The sequence below is a fragment of the Centropristis striata genome, chromosome 4 (genome assembly GCF_030273125.1).
Source record: "Centropristis striata isolate RG_2023a ecotype Rhode Island chromosome 4, C.striata_1.0, whole genome shotgun sequence".
Taxonomy (NCBI): Eukaryota; Metazoa; Chordata; class Actinopteri; order Perciformes; family Serranidae; genus Centropristis; species Centropristis striata.
Window position 1 is genome coordinate 40343383 of NC_081520.1, and position 23110 is coordinate 40366492.

The 23110-nt window shown below is 41.9% G+C and overlaps 1 protein-coding gene across 1 annotated transcript in view; it reads right to left on the minus strand.

The window, feature by feature from the left end:
• Window positions 1–23110, minus strand: part of arhgap35a (Rho GTPase activating protein 35a) — a 104248-nt gene that overhangs the window by 41300 nt on the left and 39838 nt on the right. The window contains exon 2 of the mRNA XM_059331704.1: window positions 1979–5828. Coding sequence (XP_059187687.1) covers window positions 1979–5713 — 3735 coding nt within the window. The 5' untranslated portion in view covers window positions 5714–5828. The remainder of the gene's footprint in view (window positions 1–1978; window positions 5829–23110) is intronic.

The window sequence follows — 23110 nt, forward strand, 5'->3', positions numbered from 1 at the left end:
GTGAATATGAGAGAATGAAAGGAAGGAAGCAAAGAAAGCCAAGCTGACAGGGAAGTATTTGGAGTCTTAGGAACAAGCTGACCAGCTTTGGCACAGACTTCACTGCAGCACCACAACAGTGAACAACACTGTTTTAACTAGACGACGCTGGTGTCAGTCACTAGATCACTGATGGCAAAATGCATAGCACCCTTTGGCAACTAAGCTGTAAACCAGCAGTTCCCAAACTTTTTTAGCCACGCACCCCCTTTTATGTCCCAACCGTGTTGACGCACCCCCAATCCCCCACACCTTCAAAAAAATCAAAATGCAATAAGCTTTTTTATAGCCATATTAATGGCGGCATGTTTAATCATGCTCAAATGACCAGAACACACATATTATTAAATAATCACCATCACAACAATGTGGTCTCGCATTTGAATTAATCTGAAACACAGTTTCAATATAATGCAACAAAGTTATGCGCAAGCTTCCACTTTTAAAAGCAAAAAAAGCAAAGAGGACAATGACAGGCTCAGGATCAGAGGCAGAAAGCACATAAGTTGGGAAAATGTTATAATATTTTGAGCCGCGTTGAACAAAAATTGCAGCAAGTTTAAATGAGCTTGGAGCTAAAAATACACAACCCCGTCATCATAATAACACAGGTTGGAAAAATGGAAGAAGAAAACTTCTTCTACGCTTCATTTTAAGATGAAGTGCATTTTGAATAGCCTCCATTTATTTATTCATTAAAATTACAGTTTTTGATTTTACATTTTACAAAGGAAATGTTTATTTACACTTCTTTATTGTGTGGGGGGAAAAAAAATTAATTGTGTAATTATCAGACCGCCATTACATTTTTCATCTTGCGCACCCCCAGGGGTGCACGCACCACACATTGGGAATCCCTGCTGTAAACAATGCGTGGTTGTACTACTAGCAAGGTGACTGCACAATCAGGTTTGGTAAATCATAATCAAGTGAAATTCTCCTGTGCTGAGATTCTCACATTTTTTTTTTGCATGTTAGCACTGTTGTCTCCTAAACAGCAGGGGTGTTTACAGCTAATTTGCTGAGATATAATATGAGTTTTCTGTTCTGCCGCAGCCAGAATTGTGAGACGGATGCTTTCAAAATCTTGCTAAAATAAATGTCAAACATCATTATGCCACCTCCTATATAATGTGAAACGTGATGCGACCGAGCTGACATACCCATGAGCACAAACAGATAAAACAGCACAGTGTATACTGTGGTTCTGTCCCTATTCATTAAGAGTTTCTGCCTTCTGGTATAGAAGTTTACTGACTGCAGTTGTGTCTCTTTTTCCTGTGATTATCTGGCTTGTTTAGAGAGCTCTCACTGAGCGGCCAGGGTAAAATATAGCAGACATGCTTCCAGAGGGACTCCTACAGTATGGCGTGTTTTCACTGAACTAAGCTGCAGAGAGTAGAGAGATTATATTGAACCCATAATTATTCCTCGACTTTAGTGATGAACACAGCAAACAGGTGTTGAATCTCAGCCAACTAATTCTACTGAGGATTATGGACATTTTGTCAATACTGTCCATGAACAAAAACGTGTGTATATACTGTATATATACTGCAGACAAAGTGTATATGTGAACAACAGCCTGAGTTACAATTTACGGCAAGTGATTTGCTCAAAAATTAAATGTTCCCTATTTCAGAAATTGACACTTTTCCTGCCAAAATACTAACAAGAGCATTATACTTTTCAGTTAAGATAATTTGTTGAGAAAACTCCCAATATTTGAAATGTTATTTACTTGCAGTGTTCAAGAATAAATGTGCAACATTTTTGGAAGAAAACTTGTTAACTGCCGTGTTTGGGCATCATTTTTTGGACATCAATTAAAATGACATGTTCTCTATTTAGGATTTAACACTTTTTCAGTCACGTAAGAAAATTAAGACTCGCATCACTCATTAAACAAAAAAAAAAAGATGGATTCACAAACACTGACCTTTGTATTTCTGCGTAGGCTCTTAAGAATATTTCTCCTTTTGGGGTCCTCGCTCTCCTCGATGGAGTTGTCCTTCTGGGCTCCTACGTCGTCCTGGCTGGCCTTGGGTGGACCCCCCATCTCGTCATCACTGCCTATAGAGAAGCTCGTCCTAAAACTGCTGAACTTGCCAAGCCGCTTGGATCTGTCTCTGTAAAGCTTGGGCTTTACCCCAATGGCGGACAACTTCCTCCTGCGCTCCAGTGAGCTACTATCAGCCTCGCTGTCGGACCCATTCCCCCCAGCACTCCCGTTGGAGTGACCTTTGTTGGCGTTGCGAATGGTGATGATCTTGCCCTGTGTGCTGTCATGAGGGACAGAGTAAATATTCTCCTCTTCTGTGGGTCGTGGTTTGCTCACAGCATCCATGGGCTCTGCGTAGTCTGAGGGGTCATAGCCACCATCGCTACCTGGAGCCCAGGTGACGGCTTGGGGCAGAGAGCGCCGGTTGGTGCCACCCTGCTGGTCCATGTAGGGGCCGAGGTTAACCTTACGGACCGGCTTGGGCTTCACTTGTGGTGGAACCTTGTTGTTCAGCTTGCTCTCAAACGTGCTGAGCTCAGAAATGACGGAGAAGGTATCACTTGAATCCAGATCCGGCAGCTTGAAGCTTCCGAGGTGGGAACCAAGACTTCCATCCTCCCTCAGTGTAGGGTAAGGTGGTGATGGGTCAATATCGTCCTCTGAGTCCATAAGAATGTTAACTGGACTAGGAGAGCCACAGCGAGGGCTGATGCTCTCATTGGTACATGCCTCAGCCACATTGTCATACATGTGTGTTGCCTCGACAATAGTGCGCTTCTCTACTGCCTCTTTGAGGAAGGATTGGAAAAGGTCTATCTTATGAAGTCCCCCTACTACCCCGCCATGTCCACATATTACCGTGTTAAACCTGGCCTCTATTTCATGGGCCAGTTCCTCTCCCTGACTGACCTGCTCCTTAGCTGACTCAGAGTCTGACAGCTCCATCTGGCTCTCCCCCACTGCTAGCAACTGGACTGGGATGATGTCTTGGACCTCACACAGGAAAGCACATAATGTCTCCATAGAGGCCTTGCGGCGAGCAGAGTAAACTGCAATGTAGCCGTGGACCAGCTTGGTCTTGCGAAGTGAGAATGAAGAATGAAAGGAGAGCAGTGACAGCTCGATATTCTGCCTTTGACCTCCTATACTCAGTTCCAGCAAAACGGAGGTGCCACTGCTGAGGCTGGCGGCAGGACGACAATGCTGGGGCAACAGGAAGGGAGCAAGGAGTTGGTCTATGTCATATGTGTCTCCACACATCAGGCACATGACTATCCTCAGGTCTGCCTCGAGCACTGGCTGGGACTGAGAGTCTCTGAAGGCAGAGGATGGAGGGGGTAAGGGAGGGGAGCTGCTCCCTATACTTCTCCGTGATTCTAAGAGGCCCTTCAGCATCTGGTTGATCTGCCTCTCATTGACATTGCGACCGTAGCCCATGCCTGGTGAGGCAGGGTCTAGGTAGGCACACTGCAGCTTTCCAGCCACCTGCTGCCCTTGCTGGATAAGAGTCTGAGCTGTCTCCCCCCCAATATCCCCAATGGACCCCACCCCCCTCTTGGTGACCAGAAGGAGGGACAGCGGGAGTTGAGATAAGCTGTTTTCCCTTTCCCTTCTGCTTATAGTTGACTCCCTAAGCTTCTCTAAACTCTCGACAACATAAGAGAGGGATTCCTTTGAGTTGTACAAACACAGGCAACCATGAGGTGTAAAGGTTGGCGTGTGGAATGAATTGACTGGCAGACGCACGTTGCCCTCTATGGGACGAAGGGCTAACTCATACATCTTGCCATCTAACACGTACCGGTCGTCACTGGTGCACAAGGCCCTTATCTCATTCGCCATCTCTCTGGCTAGCCCATCTTTCCCTAGGATGACAAGATTTATCCGCTCAGCCCTCCCCAAATCCAGTCTTGAACTATCTGATGATGGGTAGCGGGTGGGGAATTTGGAGGCCAGTATCTGCTCAATCTTACTGTCCACACAGTGAGGGCTGTTGGGGCAGGTGTCCTTGGTGGGGTGGTAGACAAAATGGATATGTTTCAATACTAGAGCATCCCTTTCTGCCTGCAGCTTCTGCAGGGCTTTAAACCTTTGCTCTTCACCCAACAACTCTTGAATGGCTCCCATTTTCTCTTTACTTGGCTTTGCATCCACTTCCAGCTCATAAAAGAGCTCAGAGTATTCAAGAAGCAATTCCTGAAAGTCCTCTTTGGCTCGGTCAATGATTTCCTTCTGGTGTTTGTTGTAGATATCCAGATATTCAGCCTCATCCAGCCACTGGTAGAAGTCTTCATTCATGATGAAGCTTCGGGCCTCCTCCCAGGGTTTCCCTGGTGTGATGAAGGGAGAGACACTTAGCTTCTCCTTGAACTCCCATCTCATCTCAGCCCGTTTGCGCTCATTCCTTAGCTGCTCCAGGTGAGTCTCATAGATAGTTTCAGCTGGGGGGGTCTCCAGGAGGTCCTGGGGGATTCGGTCATCCTCCATCTTATCAATGTGTGGGGTGGTCTCCCAAGGGGTGTCATCTAGTACTACGAACCATTGGGAGAAATCTCTCTTTGTCTCCAGGACTTTCTGAACTCCAGACCAGCTCAGGTGATCTATCTCATCCAACTCTGGTAACAGTACGGACAGGGCCTGTGGTAGAGTACTTAGATAGGCCTTCCTACGTTTCTCTATATGGTCTTGTTTAAGTCTATGCACATGCTGCTGGAAGAGCTTCTTCGCTTTAGCTGTCCCCTCAAGGAAAACATAGTCCTTGTACTCAGGAGCAGTCTGCATGCGGCGACTGACAGCAGGCCATGTCTCATTGTGGTTCTTCACAATTCGGTTGACCAGCCACTCGTAGCGGTCTTTGGCTGAGGCAATCTGTTGACTCTGCTGTTTCAGTGCCTCAAAGTAAGGGATGATTTTGGGCTTTCCCCTACTCTTGTCTATTAGCTGAACCAGTGTAAGAAAGGCTAGGTCAACATTGACATTAGAGCGCGCTGATGTTTCTACCACCTGGAGGTTCTTCTTGGCTAGGGCAAAGGTGTGCGAGTCTTTAATATAGCGCTCAACTCCTTCATCACATTTGGTGAGAACCAGTACCACAGGTTTCTTCGTTTTGGCTAGCTGGTTGTACAGGTTGGTAACAAACTTCATCTGGTCCTCAAAACTGCGGTTCATACCCCTGCTAACATCCACACAAAGTAAGAAGCCGTCCACCAAAAGTTTGCCTTCAGGCATCTGTTTCTGCTCAAAGTCCTGCTCCAGCCCCAGCTGATCCGTGCAAAAGTACATCAGCTTCTCAGCCGAAGCCAGCTTGGTGGAAGCTGCCCGCTTGATGTAGGGCTGGAGCGCCGTGCTTCGGTGTGGCTGGAACGTCTGATCATCAATGAACTCCGTCTGCTCCACCACATTCATACGGCATTCAGGCCCTTCCTCCATCGTCCGCCCAGCCTCTCCCCAGAACAGGAAGTGGTCATTGTTCACAACACGGCCTCCAAAGTCACTGGTGCTGAGAACGGAGGTGTGGTCTAGGTGGAAGTCATCTGCACTTGGCCGGACAAAGCGGTTACAAAGGCAAGACTTGCCCACACCACATTGGCCTTTCTCCTTCTCCGTGCCGGACAACCCAACCACGACCAGGTTGTAGGTGGGTGCCCGGACATCTTGCTTTTTGGCCATCATCGTCGCTGGCAGAGGCTCATCCTGCCATGCTGGTCGCTAGCGCTAAGGAGAGGAAAAGGCTGCCAGGGAAGGAGGGTTTCCATGCAAGAGAAGCTCACTGGGCTGGGGTTTGGTCCTGCATGATAGAGAGAGAAAGAGAGAGAGAATGGAGATATAATTAATCTGAGAAATACAGAAAAAAAACATTCCAATGGCAGGATTTATTATTAGAGAGCTATTGTGTCTCTCATCTAAATTCCTACTGTGTGCCTATGTGCTGTTAATAATGTTTAATCTGTGATCCTATTTCTCTACTGAATGTTTCCTGAAAAGATTGAGGTCAGTGGCAAAGCTGCTGGAATGCTGCACATTACTTAACCCAGCTGTAGCTTAGTAAAAGGCAATTTTTCCCCATTTAAGTCATTTAATTTCTATACTGCCAGGACCAAACTGCTAACAGTGGTGCCTTCTACATTTCACTACCATGTTCGTCGAGGCTCGGTATGTGTTTAGGCTTATTATCCAACATCTAACAGTACGGTTGGTCATCTCACTGCCAGCAGCAGTAGAATAAAGTTATGTTTTCACCAACACGGAAAAACAGACACATGAATGTGCACACAAACACATTGCACAATCGCAACATCACACACTTGTGAAAACAGACACACTAAGCTCCCTGCACCCCGAATGAAAGACACACACAGGAAGATGAAAGCAGATAAGTGTTCCAGAGCTAAAGTTACTAATTGGCCAACTAGGGAAAGCCATCTGCATTTTAAAAGGCTGCTCTGCCTGTTGGCTGACTCGTCTCCATCAAAAACATGTTTTCCTATGTTTCTCAATATACAGCACTCTGCAAACAGAGCAGAGTTGGCTAATGTATCACCCTAATGTCTCAACATATTTACCTACAGTAGATGCAACAAATTGGTGCTGTGCTGTCAAGAAACAGCACATAGAAACATACATAGAGGCTCAGTTGACTGGCCAATCTCAGCATCATTTATTCCATTGGTAGATTCGACCTATAAATAACAAGAGAGAGGATGAGGGATGGGAGATGCTCTTTACGGAATGGCCCTCTTTGACAGCACAATTTGTGAAGAACAGAAATCTTCCAAGACAGCCAGCACACAGACTTGCAGTACGAGACCACCCCCTCCATGTCATAACTGAGGCGTTAATGTAGTAAAACAGACATTAAAACCACTATTAATCATGAATAGTTCTTTTGACAGAGAGCACAGAAGCAGACAAAGCCTTCATTGCTGCTGAATTGAGTTTGTCAGACAACAGAACTGTGGCTGCGCAAAGATGAACTTCAAAGCCCAACGCTGCTACACCAGAGGGGGAGACAATGAAAAGGAAACGGTAGGAGGAGTAAGAAACTCACTACAGTGGAACACACTGTAGATAAAAAGCAACCTCACACCTTCAGTGTATCGACTGCTGCATATACTGTACATTTCTGAGCTGTATTTGAAAAGCTGAGTGCCACTAATCGAAGTTCAAAGCTGACAGTTATGGAAAAAACCTTGAAACTCCGAGTTTTACTGAAGAAAATTCCAATCAGGCTGTGAATTAACATTACAGAGGCAAGAATCCCCTGGTGCTGCACCAGGTATATAACCAGGTGCCAGCAGAAAAAGGAATCAATATCAAAAAGAATGTCTTGTGTTTTGATATTTGTGCAGGAAACATGCATGAAAAATGGATCAAGGCACGCAGAGACAGAAGCAGTCTCTGTATTAATAAGGTGTGGCATGTGTTGTACTCAGCCAGACTTGCTGGTCGATACATTTGGAATAGGTATATAACCTGGGAATTATGGTTTATTTATAGTCTCCTCTTTCCAGACTGTGTTGTAAGTGTACGTGTTTCATATTTACTGCATACATGTGTGAATGTTCTCGTCTGTATGTGTGCACCAGCATATGATTTCTTCACCCCTGTGGTCACTGAGCACACCCAGTATATATACAGCCTTGACTAGATGAGAAGAACTGCAGGTATGTACCTATAGAGCTGGAGTCAGCAGGTTAAAGGTTCACCCATGTCCTGACCTATCATGTCCACATTACAGAGCAAGCAGCCTCATCTACATTCAGCCACAAAAAAACATGACCTGCTGCCCCTGGATCTGGTCTACTGGCTAAACAGAACATGTATCTAGCCTGTTAATCATGGCTTTTTTATAAACTGTATCTACATGATCCCCCCTGTGCTAAATACTGTTCACAGGTAAATAGAGCTGCCCAACCAATTGAGGAATTGCCAAGTAAACTAACAGAGCCAAATACTTTGATAAACGATCAATCACTGAAGCACGTTTTCATGCAAATATGGCAGAAAATGCAGTTTTCAGGCTCTCAAATATGAAAATTTTCAGCTCTTCCCTGTATTTCATCATATTAAACTGAATATCTTTAGGTGTAGGACCAACAAATTACGACATTTTGAGGACTTTGACAAACTGGGATCCAAATTTTTCACCATTTTCTAGATATTTTCTACACCAAACCTAATGAGAAAATAATTGCTGCAGCTCTAATTCTCAATTGTATACATTTCTTTTTGGAGGTCAACCAAAAGGGATTTCAACTAGGTTTTCTGAGCTCTTCTACTGCAAAGGTTGCTGTCCAATGCATTTGTGCACAGACAGAATTGTTGTGACACGCTCAAAGTATCTGCCTACTGAGCTGACAGAGGGTGTTACATGTAGATAAGTATGGAGACCTTGGTAAAGACCAGCATTAGCACAAATGACCTATATGAGCTTACACATAAAAGTGCACACATGCATGTACACACACACTATGACTACTTTTTTCTCCTGTGTATTAACACCCTGGTGATGAGTGTGTCATGTGTGAAATAGGTCATGTTTGTGACCGGTTGTGAGAGTGTCTGGATTAAATAAAGTCAAGCACTCCTAAAGTCCCTATGGACCTGGAGGCTGGCCAGGCTCAACACTCACAGATGCACTGCTAACATCTGCTTCACTGACCCCACCTAGTTTTTTTTCCAAGAATGTTCCTATGTGTGTGCCTGCCTGTGTCAATCTACAAGTTCATACACATTTTGTAACATTTAACGAATATACTCACTGCAGCAGAGTGCAGGTTAGGTGTGTGTGAGTCTGTGTGTGTGACAAAGAGCTGGTGCATTTTTGCAATAACCACAAAAGGAACGGCAAACAAAGGAAAAATAATGGAGTTTTCTTTTCCTTTTTTCCTGCTGTGTCCGAGTGACATGTCAGTGCAAGGAACAAACAGACAGCTCAGAATTCAATTTTAAGTGATGTGAGGGTGCACTGGTTTAAAACACAGCAGCAGCGGATAACGGAAAAAAAATAAAATGTCTCACCAGAGTGACTGCCGTGCCGAAGCCAAACTGACAGAAACATAGAATATATATGACATTACAAATGCACATTTCAGCTCATTTTAACTGCCTGTCTACTGGCAGTCTAAGTGCAGCATTTCATACACAATAGATCGAGTCATTTAGGGAATACATTTCCTCTTTCCGCAGACCTATAAAGACACCGCTGCCTGAGCTAAACTAGCCTTAGTGCGGCAGTCCAGTTGTAGAGCACTCAGGCAGCCAGTCTCCCAGTTCACCCCGAGGCCTTGTGTCTGGTGCGCATGTCCGGCCACATACCACTGTCTCGAGGCCTAGGGCTGCTCAGGGCTGCTCAGGGCCGAGGCAGAGATAGGTTAGGGCCTGCACTGCATCTGCCTCTGACCCTGAAACATGAGGGTGGGCAGAAAAGGAAAGGGAGAGAGAGCAGGAGGAGGTGGAAGCCATGCAGGAAGGGGTGGAAGGCACTTAGAGATGGGGAGGGACACAGAGGGTTGGAAACTACACTCTAAAAAATGTCTGTAGATTTTACGGTGAAAAACTGCTAAACCATGACAGTAAAAGTCCGTAAAATGATAAATTCAGTTTCAGTAACAATGAAACACCTTAAATGTATCAGCCAAAACAGTATTTTTATAATAATATTATAAGTCATCGGTGTAATTTTTGCATTTATCTTTTGTAAAAAATACTTTTCCTAACTGTTAAATGTACTAAACACCAACAGAAATAGACTGTAATATTGAATGGTAAAATCTTTAATTTATGCAGCATTTATAAAGTATTTTCTTGTCAATTATATGGCAAAACAGCGTTTCTTTTAAAAGGAAAAACTTTTTTATTTATACCATAAAAAAATGTAATAAAATGGCAATCTTACATGTGAAATCAACAGTGCTAATATCATTTTAGCGTAATATTAAAAAAAAGTTCTACCGTATTTATTACGGTAAAGTTCTGGCAACCACAGCTGCCGGTTTTTTACCGTAAAAACAACAGTTTTTTTTTACAGTGTAGTGCACATGGAGAGGATGGGGGTATAGAGAAGAATGGTCTGAGGGGAGAGGTCAGTGGCCTGGGTCATGTGAGCTGCACATTGGAATCCCCTCAGGGAAGAGGGGCAGGGCGTGGTGAGGCCTGGATGAGTTAAGGGTCAGGGTCTGACCCGTCCAATCACTCTCCCCCTAACTAATCACAAACAGCATTACCAAATGAGGAACTGACAAGTAGACTAACAGAGCCAAATACTTTGATAATCGATCAATCATTGAAGCACATTTTCATGCAAATATGGCAGAAAATGCAGTTTTCAGGCTCTCAAATTCGAACATTTTCAGCTCTTCCCTGTATTTCATCATATTAAACTGAATATCTTTAGGTGTAGGACCAAAAAATTACGACATTTTGAGGACTTTGACAAACTGGGATCCACATTTTTCACCATTTTCTAGATATTTTCTACACCAAACCTAATGAGAAAATAATTGCTGCAGCTCCAATTCTCAATTGTATACATTTCTTTTTGGAGGTCAACCAAAAGGGATTTCAACTAGGTTTTCTGAGCTCTTCTACTGCAAAGGTTGCTGTCCAATGCATTTGTGCACAGACAGAATTGTTGTGACACGCTCAAAGTATCTGCCTACTGAGCTGACAGAGGGTGTTACATATAGATAAGTATGGAGGCCTTGGTAAAGACCAGCATTAGCACAAATGACCTATATGAGGACAAACAGGACGTACCCAAACACCACATCTCCACTTCCCTGTTACTTTATTTCCCTCCTTCCTTTCTCTAACAAGCATTTACCAATGTATCGGTTTAAAGATAAGACGGCAAATCTCGCCTCAACTGAACCGGCCCTTTCTAGGTCACTGACCGTCTCGAGGACGAGAGACGGCGGAGAGGAAGATAGGATGCATCTGTAGGGTAGTGGAGTGCAGCCTGAAGCTAATGCTAGGGTGGCAGGGCGTGAAGTTCATCATAACACGTGCTGCAAAGGGCAGCGGGGAAGAGGCTGTGTTCACTGCCCATGAGGAGAGACCGTGCAGCCTTCACAGGGTGGCTGCATTCCTTTCATTACAGAGCACAGAACCAGTCAGGGAGTAATTGTCAGTCAGCCTGTTTTGATACACCAAAATATCCTTATGGGGTTATACATGGACTGAAAGAGATAAGCGTGCATGTTAGCCGGGTCTCAAACGGGCTAAGAGGAAAACTAAAGTCAAGAAAATTTGTTGTGAAGGAACTTTTTAAGTGGGACATTGCAGTGATTCATTTTTTCTAATTCAATACAAAAAAGGGGCTGACATAAATCTAATACATATGGGGGTGCTTAGAGATATCCAGTGATTAAGTTATTCCCAAACACAATGATGAAACTATCAGATATTTCTTACTAAATGCAGCAGAGTTCATACTGAAAACTGCTAAATGAGGATAAACGCGGAAGCAAGCTTGCATCGGTTTCCCAGCAAGCCCTCTGGTCGTACAGTATTATACACTCAGGAAGGCTGGGAGTTGACGGAAACAAAGGTCATGAAATAGTCATGAAGCAGTGTGATGGTGGTGATGATGATGACAGAGAGGCAGCAGGGAAAAACTCTCTCTCTCCCCCCTTTATTCTGGAAGACACCAGGCTAGCTGGCCCTGCCTTTGCTTCAGTCCAAAACTTGTTTTCCCTCCTATTTTTTTTAGTTTTCTGCATGATGTAAGTCTGCAACCAGTCATACTTCCGCTCCCCTCTCCCTTATTATCTCTCTCATGCTCTCACCCATAAACATTATCCTCATCATATAGATTTCCCATCTCCATCTGTCAAGATTTTTTTCAATCTTCCCCGTCTCCAACACTCTATCCCACACTCTCCCTCCCCCTCCCTGGAGACTTGTTGTCCATTAGTAGAAAACGAGGGTCGTGGGCCGGGGACTGGGCTGTGGCTGCCTTTACACTGATAGTGGTAGAAACACACAGCTGAATGTACAGAACAAAACAAGAATGATAAATATGACGTAAATGCTGATGAAACAAGTCTAAAAAAAGGTCATGCAAATTTATAGCGCATAACCAGTGATGCACACACAGAATGAATATATGAAAAACTCTGCCTCCACTGCCTACATTCAGGGTATCTACAGAAGTTGCGGCACGTTTATCCATTCCTCAGCAAACAGGAAATATCCTCCACCTCCTGTATGTGTTTCACATGTGGCCCCAAACAGATTTTCTGTCAAGCAGTTTCAACGGAAATTATGACACTGCTTGCCAGAGATGTACTTGTATTTTTTTTTATTTGCTGCAATACAAATGGTTTCATTTGTTAGCAGTTGTCAGCTAACAGCAAAAACTAAAGCTAGTTGCCATGTTTAATCTTTATTTAGTTTATTTTAGCCATCCAACTAAACTCCTGTTTCCAGGATAATATAAATGCTGTTTGGACTTTATTTATTTATTACTATATTTCTATAGCACCTTTCAAAACCAGGGTTACAAGGTGCTTTACAAGGTACATTATCATGGAGGCAATACAACAGTTCAAACAAAAATAACAGCTCATCAAAAACAGTGAACAAGCAAAAATAATAGGATACAAAATTAAAATATGTGTAAGAACGTTAGAAATCACAATGCACAAATGCCAGTCTGTACAAGTGGGTTTTTAAAAGTTTTTTAAACTTCAGTTTAACTTCAGACTTCAGTTTATAAACTTTGTCTTTACCAGCCACCATTTTATCAAGAGTGCCTGAACGTTACTGCACAGAGATGAGAAGAAACACCTTAGCTACTTCCCTCATCTGGTCAGGAACATTTTTAATTGTTTTGTAAGAGTTACTAGCCCAACGTGGCATTTTAGCTGCCCTGGTTAATCGACATTGTTATTGTTGAACCCTGCAAACAAACCACAAATCTAAAAGTAATTAATAATCCCTATAAGAAGAAAATACTTCTCAACCAACCACGAAAAGGGAAGGCATTACATGAATTTAACAGTTTGTGTTGCATCATACAGAATATCTGCACACAAACACACAGAAATATTAATGCAGCAGCACCCAAACAGCCATCACATATCCAGATCCCTGACACCAGGGGAGCTGGTCAGTTGTGACCGGGATTATGGACACGGTGGATTAGCTCCAGCTATTTGCATCTTTCCATTTGCAGGATCACAAGTGTTGCTGTCTGTGCATTAGCATGATCCGATGGCACGGTGATATAACCGCATATAAAAGTGGTAGATGACAAATCCCCCTGCGGCTGCTCCATCAGGCTGCTGACACTGCTCAATCTTTGCATTCGGTTTATGTTATTTATTCCACACCTGCCTGTCATGGTTGAGGTTATCTGTGTATTATAGTTTTTAGTAACTCTGAAGTGCCAGTGCAACCGCCAGTAGCTCTCAGCTATAAGTTCACTTCCACTTCCTCCCTCGGCCTGGCACTGCAGAGATAGAGGGCCAGTTACTGAAGGACCCCCTGAAGAGAGAGGTGGACTGAGAGACAGAGAGAGGAAGGATGCAGGATAAGAGCAGAAAAAAAAGGATAAGAGAGACAAAGACCGTAAACAAACACTCTGTCAACAACTGAGAATGCAGGATGTGGGGAATAAGAAGAGAAGAAAGGGCAGCGAAGACCATATTCACAGCCTGATCCGAAATTCAAGAGTATAACTGAACAGTTCAAGGAGCAGAGACAGAGGAAAGAGCAAGGTTTAAGTCAGATAAAGAAAGGATCTTGAAAGACTGGACAGCCTATTTAGATGTGGAAGGAGAGAGTATAAGGGCAGAGAAGGACTGTGTCACTGCGGTTTAACCTCTTCAACTGCGCCAGAAGGCCTCGCTGATAGCACGGCTAAATATAATGTGCTGGATACATGGACAATGACAGATAGAAATTTGGACTAGCACCACATGAAGCCACACAAGTACTCACAGCTTGGTTCCCTTCTGCAATGATAAGGTCATTTCTCTCCAAACTGACAGCGAGCGAGTGAAAGTGAGAGGTTACAGTGTTTCTGCAGCCACAACCCAGTTTCTCTGACCCCCATGTGAGATTTCAGTCCCTAAGTATTATAACAAAATGATCATTTGCTCATGTTCACCTGAGATAATCACCTGTTTCTCAATGATTAATTGTTCTGTTGACCAATAGAAAATGTGTGTCTGCTTTGCTGCTTTTGCTGTTTTATGTTACGGTAAATGTAATATCTTTGTGTTTTGGACTGATGGAAAGCAGGAGTGTCATGACTCTACAAATAGATGCTTCGATTTTTCATATCTTCTTTAAAAACAAGCGATATGGTATCAAGCCTGGCATGACTGTGATTTTTTCTGGGAACGTACAACACTTAGGCCATGTGATCAAAGCCGCGATCTTGCTTTTGGTTTTGATAATTGAAATTGAAAGCTCATTTTGATTGTTACATCTCTATTTGACAGACAAAACAAGCACTTGGGCTTGTGTTTAGGCCAGTCCTAAACACAAGCCCAAGTGAAATAAGACAAAATAAATAAGACATTTTGAGGACTGAGACACTGTGATCTACATTTTTCACCGTTTTCTAGATATTTGCTAGACCAAACCTAATGAGAAAACAATCGCGACAGCCCTGAATTCTCAATTGTATATTTCTTTTTGGAGGTCAACCAAATGGATTTCCTCTAGGTTTTCTGGGACTCTTTTTATATATTTCTTTTTCCATTTTATAACAGACAGAATAACAGATAATGAAAATAATATGCGACTGCAAAATGCAGCTAAGCCGTCTGGGATTTGAGGGACTAAACACTGATAGTTGTGCACTTTGGTACTTGGAAACATTTGCTCCAGAAATTCCCCGTTCAACAGGCTGCACAACATAAACAACAACAACAACAAGTGTTGCTTTACATGCACGACCAGAAAGACAGACCAGCCTGTGTTTTCCTTTGGCACAAAAGCTCATCTGTGGGCCTCTGCTCTCCCTCCCACTTAATTCCCACTGCCAGCCATGGACTGCCTCACTCCTCATTTCTCTCAGTGCCCCCTGGCCCTTGTCTAATTCTCCCTATATTTCCTGTCTTCGTCCGACTTAGCGTGTCTTTCTCTCTCTCTTCCAGCTCAGTTTCCCCTCGCAGTGGTACCTAACCTCGCGGCCCGGCTCGTCAGATGAGCAGACTGTCTGCTGGCGATATTAGCATACATCTGATCCCTGCTCGCCCCGCTAGAAGGCTTGTCAGCATCAGCACAACTGTATACACACATTCAGACATCCAATACAGCTGTCCCGTCCTCGCAGCCAAACTCGATGCAACAGCGCAAACAAACAGCTACAACGCAGACAGATATAGACTGCACGCAAATATGTCCAATACAGTCAACGGGAGCGGGGGGTGCTTGTATACTTTGCACACAGAGCAGTTTTGTGGTTAAATATGACAGTATTTTTGCTCCCTTCTCAGAGGAATGGGATTTGGCAGAGGGTCTTCAAACCCAGCTGCTAATCTTCCACCTGAATGAGCCTCCAGTTCTAACTGCCAGTGTAATTGGTTTGACAGCGATGGTGTGTGTGTGTGTGTGTGTGTGTGTGTGTGTGTGTTTGTCTCATTTCAGAACTGGGGACATCCTTCATCTTTCATCTTCTGGATATCATTTGAGGAATATTTTCAGACATGAGCCAGTTTTTCAAACAAAACATTAAAAAAAAATCTACATTTGTCTAATATACGTGTTCCTGTCTTGGTGCATTAGTGGAAACTGAAAATTGCTTCCAGCACATCCTCTGTGTTTACAAATAAAATCAGACTGTGCATAATAGATTTCCTCTATAAAAGAGCCCGTAAACCAGAAAATAAGTTGTGCTCTCATACTGCTGAAGGGATAATACGGCTGAAAAGTTGCTGAACAGAAACTTCCTCATCTTTATTTCCTGTCTAACCGCTGTAGATATCTGCACTCTGACCTCTGGGAGGAAAGGCTTCATGTAGTAAGAGAATATCTTGATAAAACACGATTCCACTTTTCTTAAATTTTCAATAACTCGACTCAGTGACTCGCACTTACTCGAATCCACTATTCCACTGGCAGGCAGAGAAAGCCATCAACATAAAATACTATGATTTGTGAGCGACAGATCCACTGCAGGCATTACCTTCAATTTAATTGTCATTATTAACCCATTTTCAGCAGAGCGCTCATCCCTTGCGAGAGTGGGTGTCTAATAGATGTGCTGGGTGTGTTTTCCAGATGGTGACCGAGGCGGGAAAGCTGTGCACGCTCGGGAGCGATGCTGCTGCCACCAGAGTTTAATTTTTATCACTTTATCTACTGCTGCGAGGGTTGAGATGGCCAGACTAAACTCACTGCAAAGTCTTGATTGCAACAATTACTTGATTGCAGCTAGACGGCTTTATTGTTGTGTCTTACTACGGCAGAGAGTTTCCATCGTGCAGCATGTGGGGCTGCATTTACCTGCAGCTTTTGCATCTCCCTGCTTCCTGCTTTAGTCGGGTAGTGGATGCAAAAGGGGAGAATGGCTCATGCAAAATGGCTGCTGCTGGGATTTGACTTCATAAAGCATTTGCCAAAATATACATGACAATATTTCATTTGCATTCATTAGGGTGTGGAGGTATCCCAGTAACTACGACATTTCTCTGTGTGGCATTTTTATTTCCTAAACCCCCAAAATAAATGAAATTATGATTAAACCCTTATTTTGCATGCAGTATAAATGTGTTATTTTCACCTATTCTAAAAAAAATGGTGTCTTGGAATATTTCTGCATACTTAGGTCCCTTAACAGGTGATTGGAATTGCATGAATTGGGTATCAATGGATAGCTGAGACTCTTATGGATTCAATGAGTGCACTAGCATTAATGTGTAATTTGACCTTGTTGTATGAAACAACCTTTTGTGACCTCTAGGATAAAAACAGCCTCGTGGAACTTTACAACCACAAACTAGCAAAGTTTAGCAAAGTTTTACAGACTTTGCTGTAAATTTACAGTCAAATTCTAACAGTAACTTGCTGTATTATGATTGAACAGTATATTGCTGTGAAAACAATGCATTGTGGGAGTTATCATGATTGCTCAGGCATTCCAACGGTCAAAATTATATCTATTTTTTCAGGAATTTACTGTTTTCAGCTGAGCATGTCAGGAAAATAAAGTCATTATTTTCAAAAAGAAGACAAGTTTTATTTTATTTCTTTTTAGTCTGGGCTGAAATAATCACAATGTGTTGTTTTTCCCAGCAATCCTAATATAGAGTTTAAATGGATTAGTTGTAACATAATTTAGAGTTAAACATTTAAATGTCATGCTATTTTTTTTCTTCGTTACAAGACAGTTTGTCAGTAAACTGACCTGTATTTCTATAATACAGTAGATGTACTGTACATTTTACAGTAACTTACTGGCGAAACTGCTGCCAGTAATTTACTGTAATTTTACAGTAAAATGTTTTACAGTGTAGAGCATTCAGAGGATATTTGGCTTTTCTACATATAGTGACATTCAGGGGGTTTCTCAGCAGTTTCTCGCTGAATAATGCAGATGTTGCAGAAATCTCCAAAGGGTCAAAAGTTTTTGATATCAAATCGAAGCACGGCTTTTTCTACGATGTTCCTCAAGGTCTTGGTGTCTTGATGTGGCGTTTCAATTCTTGAGCGGTTTAAAAAACTTGTTAGATAATTAGAGAGTCATTAATAAACACCATCTGCTGAAAGATGCATTACAGTAAATAGACAAGGTTCAGCAAGACTTCTTACATTTAAATGTTTATAACTTGGAAGTAAAGCAGTATAATATCTTGCCTTCTAATCAACACTGTTGCTTAAGTCTTTCCATCTGGGCCTGTAACCCCCAGGCTTTGTATATAATCAGGTGTTATGATCCCAACAGGGAGATCTACCAGAGATCACCCAAACTGTTACTAGGTGACAGATGGTCATCACACACAGAAAAACACCCACACCCAACACCTACACCATATGCTCCAACTTCAATACCACACATTCTCATTTCTCACACACACCTTCTGAAACACCTGCTCTGTGCTTAAATAAAGTTTAAATAAACTAACAGGTTTCGTCTCCTCTACACCAAGAGAAATGTTTAGGCGCTGCTGCAGCTTGAGACCAATTAAATTGAAAATGAAGGGACAAGGATGGGCTAAGAGGGGATTTCTACTGAATGCTACACTGTAAAAAACCTTTGTAGAAATTACAGTAAAACACTGTCAAATTGCATCATAAATAGGTTGTCAAATTAAACATTGTACATCACCGTAGTGAATACTTTTAATTACTGTAAATCAAAGAATATCATAAAACTTTAAATTCAACTGCCATAAACTGTAGAAAAGACACAGGTTTAGTGTAAAAATATAAAATTTTGATGTAAAATTAACCCATTGAGGCCTGAAATACCTGTAAAACCTCTGGGCGATTTTAAAATAAGCCCCTAAAACCTGAAGTTTTTCTGGAAATTCAACAGAAGTGTCAACTCTTCTACTAAATAATAGATTTTTCAGCCTCTGTAGCAGATAGAAATGAAATTCAAAAAGTATTTGAGAGCTTATACAAATACTACAAAACGACGTATCCGCTTTCCAGGCTTCAATGGGTTAATGGAGAAATACCATGATGACACAATTATCCTAAAAGTAATGGGATTATTCAGTATAAATTACAGTTTTTGCTGATATTTACATTTACATACGCTCACTGTATTTTTTACAGTGAAGTTCTGGCAACCAAAGCTGCCGGTATTTTACCGTGAATTAAACAGATTTTTTTTTTTTTTTACAGTGAAGGAAAGTATAAGCTCAGAAGCAGTGCTGGCTGTGAAAACGTGGTATTCCAGCAGCTACGGTTCATCCCTGCGAGGCTGTGAACGCCACGCCGTATGCGGTCTGTTCTTGTCATGTTCTCATGAGGAGCCTGGGTGCTAATGGGCTGGCCTGAGAACAGTATCCTTATAGCATCAACGCACCCTGCCAGAAGCACAAGAAGACAAACTAGTCAATAGGTGCCACTTCCACTCACATCTCCAGTCAATCCCCTCAATCTTTCTCTGGCTTGTGGAGGCTAATAAAGCAGCCAGCAGTAATAAAAGGTACGTCTGGACACTGCAATGCCAACTGCTTTTGACAGGCTCTTCGATAGATAAAGGCACAACCCAGATTCAAACAATAGTCGTAAACAGAACATCCCAATACTGGCTTTGTTTGTGTAATTATTTTTTCATTGAATTGGGCACCATTTGTACCCACAAACTGATCGAACGAGCTGGCGAGGGCGGCGAGACGGCTTGTTACGATAAAATGGATTTGAGAGCTACAAATGGTTTTTGAAAGGCTTGTATTGCAACATTGTAAGCAAGATTGTGTTTTTGATTTTTTTCGAGAGGAGCAAAGAAAAAGAAATTACTTTCCATCAGTAAATGCAACCTTTTAAAAGAACTTTTCTCTCAAAAGAAAGGGAGATGAAAAGAGCCACAGAGAAGAACTAAAGTTTGTTGGACGTGAAAGTACTGCAAGGAGGAGGGGAGTGTCTGAAATCATAAATGAGGCACTGAGAAATATTATAAGAGACACGAAGAGTTTTCAGCAAGACGAGGGGATAGAGAGAGTTAGCGTCTGGGGGAGGAGAGGAGGAGGTTAGCACAAGCAGCTTCTGGTAAGTGCTCAGCACTTGCGGTTGGCTAATGGTACACAGACAGGGCTACTTTATGATCGCTCATCTGCACTTGGTGCTGCCGCCGCCCGACAGGCCTCGACATGAAAGAAATAAACGCTGTTAAGAAGCTCAGACAACCACTTTCTCTACCTCTTTGCCCTCCACCTTCACCACAGTTGTCACCGCTGCCATTCAATTTTTATGCTCTTGTCATTTTCCTCTTTCAAATTGTTCTCTCATCACTTTTTGCTCCATCTGTCATTGTGTCATCCATCAATACTCCTTGCCATCTAAGAGCACAGTGGCATCAAGCTGAATGCCCAAAGAACAGGATAACCTTACAGACGGAGACGAGGGCTTGAGATCCACACACACACACAGATCCACACACACACACACACACACACAGAGACACACACACACACACCCTAAATCAGCCATTGAGGCAGCTAAAAGAAAGCTACACCGCACACTAAAAGAAGCAGCGATGACACGGGGAAAAGAGAATGAAGAGCCCTAGAATGAAGTGGAGGACCGCTGCCAAAGATGGGTGAGTCACTGCAGAGAGAAAAAAGCTAATGATACAATTGAAAACACCTGAACCTGCCACAGTGTAAATTAAAGATAATGACTTTTTACTGGTTGCCACAGTAACCAACTGTTGGCACAAAGGCAGATGGCTGCAGAGGCTTTTTCCCCCCCTAACGTTCCTCCCCTCCCCTCCCTTCCCCTTCTTCCTATGCCGCTTTCATTTTTTTCCAAGAGATTCGCTCTCTCTCTCTTTCCGCCCTCCTGCGAGCTCCACCAAAGTGCAATTCATGCAAGGGCAACAGAAAGCCAAACAAATAAACCATAGCCATGCTTTATTAACTAGTGACTAAAACACAGCCTCTGCTTTGTCTCTTCTGTAGCAAGAAATGAAGCAGATTCAGGTGCACAGAGGAACAAAAAGAGATGACTTAAATGTATCTCCCACATTGTGATGTAGCTGTGAGCTCTATTATATCTGAGTATGCATATGTAAACACGTCACCTTTTAACACTCTTTAAGCAGTGCATGTATGCACACATGTGGGAGAGTCACCTCTGAGCTCCTTCTGCAGCCTGAGTGGAGGAAGCTGACAGGCTCTGGGGCAGCTCGTCCAGAGGTTACAGAGGTTGTGCTTGGTCATCCATTTTAAATCAGTCTCCAGACAGACACTGGAGCGCCATTACAGCTCAAAACTTTGCTGCTCTGCACTGATCTGCCTGCAGCTGCAGCAGCAGCAGCACTACGAGGGCCCAAGGCCGAGTTCTGCCTGCCGAGGCTCACTTAGTGGTGTCCGCTGCCCTGTTGGTCCCGTCTGCATCACAGTCAGAGGAATGCAGCCTTGCAGGGTAGTCAAGCTCTCACCACAGAGAGATAAACACTTTGCAGGGTGCAGGACATTTTGTAACCGTGTCCTTGTGCATGAAATACCCAAAAAACTGCTTATTTAATATCTGTCTCGCTGTGTTCCCCTACATATACAGTACAGGCCAAAAGTTTGGACACACCTTCTCATTCAATGCGTTTTTCTTTATTTTCATGACTATTGACATTGTAAATTCATCAAAACTATGAATGAACACGTGGAATTATGTACTTAACAAAAAAAAGTGTGAAATAACTGAAAACATGTCTTGTATTTTAGATTCCTCAAAGTAGCCACCCTTTGCTTATTAGAATATAAGACATGTTTTCAGTTATTTCACACTTTTTTGTTAAGTACATAATTCCACATGTGTTCATTAATAGTTTTGATGAATCACAATGTCATGAAAATAAAGGAAAAACATTGAATGAGAAGGTGTGTCCAAAGTTTTGGCCTGTACTGTATGGTAATTCTCTGTTAACTGGAGTACTGCAAATACCCCTGATATAATATTTTTACTTGTGGTGTTATGGAAACAGAAGTGAGAAGACAACTGATATTCAACTCAAGTCAAACACAGCCGTTATCACAACGTATGGAAACTTTTGGACTTTTTCAAAGCCACAATTTTTAAAAGATACATATCCACTCAATAGTACCAAAAGTACCAAAGTGTTAAAATTAAAATGAAGAAATCTACAATCAGATTTTTAACTAGGTTGTTAATTAAGCAAAATAAACAATTTAATCCTAATTTGTGTGCCTAGGACTTGTTTTAATTAATGTTGTGGTATCAAAAAAAGGTATAGAGTATTGTTTTTTTTACTAGTATTGTATTGAAGATTGAAATTCTGGTATCATAACATTAATAACTAATGGATAATCAGATGTTATCATGACATGTTTTAATGCAGTTACGTGATATGGCCACAAGGCATCTGAGGACTGAGAGAAGATAACAATGTTAAGGATACAACTCGTCCTTTTCCACTGTTATGGACATGACGCCATTTTTGTACTGTTCAAAGAAAATCAGGTTATATCTGTTTTTCAGAGTTCTGTGCAGCAATAAGCCAGATCAGTTTTAATATCAAACTGGAAGCAGAGACGATGCGGCTGGCCTGGCTCACTCCAGAAACAAACATTTACATTTCTGTTTGTGTACAGATTCAACAAACAAGATATAATGTGTTAATTAGTAACTTCGGAGGTGCCAGTGTGCATATTTTTGAACTTTTGAAGTAATCACCCCTTGGCTCCAGCTACATAATTAGGACACAGATATTAAGAGCGTTATTGATCCTCCCGCAAAACATAAGACAGTTTAAAAACAAATATAAAGACATCATCTTTACAAAATACAGAAATTTAGAAAAGCCTCTGTAACATGGACATATGTAGACTGTAATTTTGTAATATACATGGTAATTGTATTTATGTTTATAATATTTATATATATATAGTAATTTACAATATACATGTATAGGTATTCACAATGTAATATAAATTGTTTATAGTATATGTATATATATAATTATTTATAATATTTGTATGTGACTATATCGATTATTCATATATGTATATACTGACCTGTTAAGGGGTAGGACTAGATATGTTTTTTTACTTCTTCCTACCCCCTTTCGAGCTTGCAGAAAGTGCCTTTTTTTTTTCAATTTTTTTGTTTTGTTTTTTTGTTTTGTTTTTTATTTATTAATATTTAAACGTGTTTTTTTATTGCCTGCATGTTCGAAATAAAGACAATCAATCAAAAAAAAAAAAAATATATATATATATATATATATATATATATATATATATATATATATATATATGGTTCTGAGCAATACAGTCATGCCATTATAATTCTATACAAGCCTAAAAAAACAAATGAATATACAATAAAAAAAAGAAAAATATCCTCTAGATTCATTAAGTAAACACTCGTATGACATGCATTCAAGTATTTTAATGTATTTAGATTAATTTTTCATTAAAT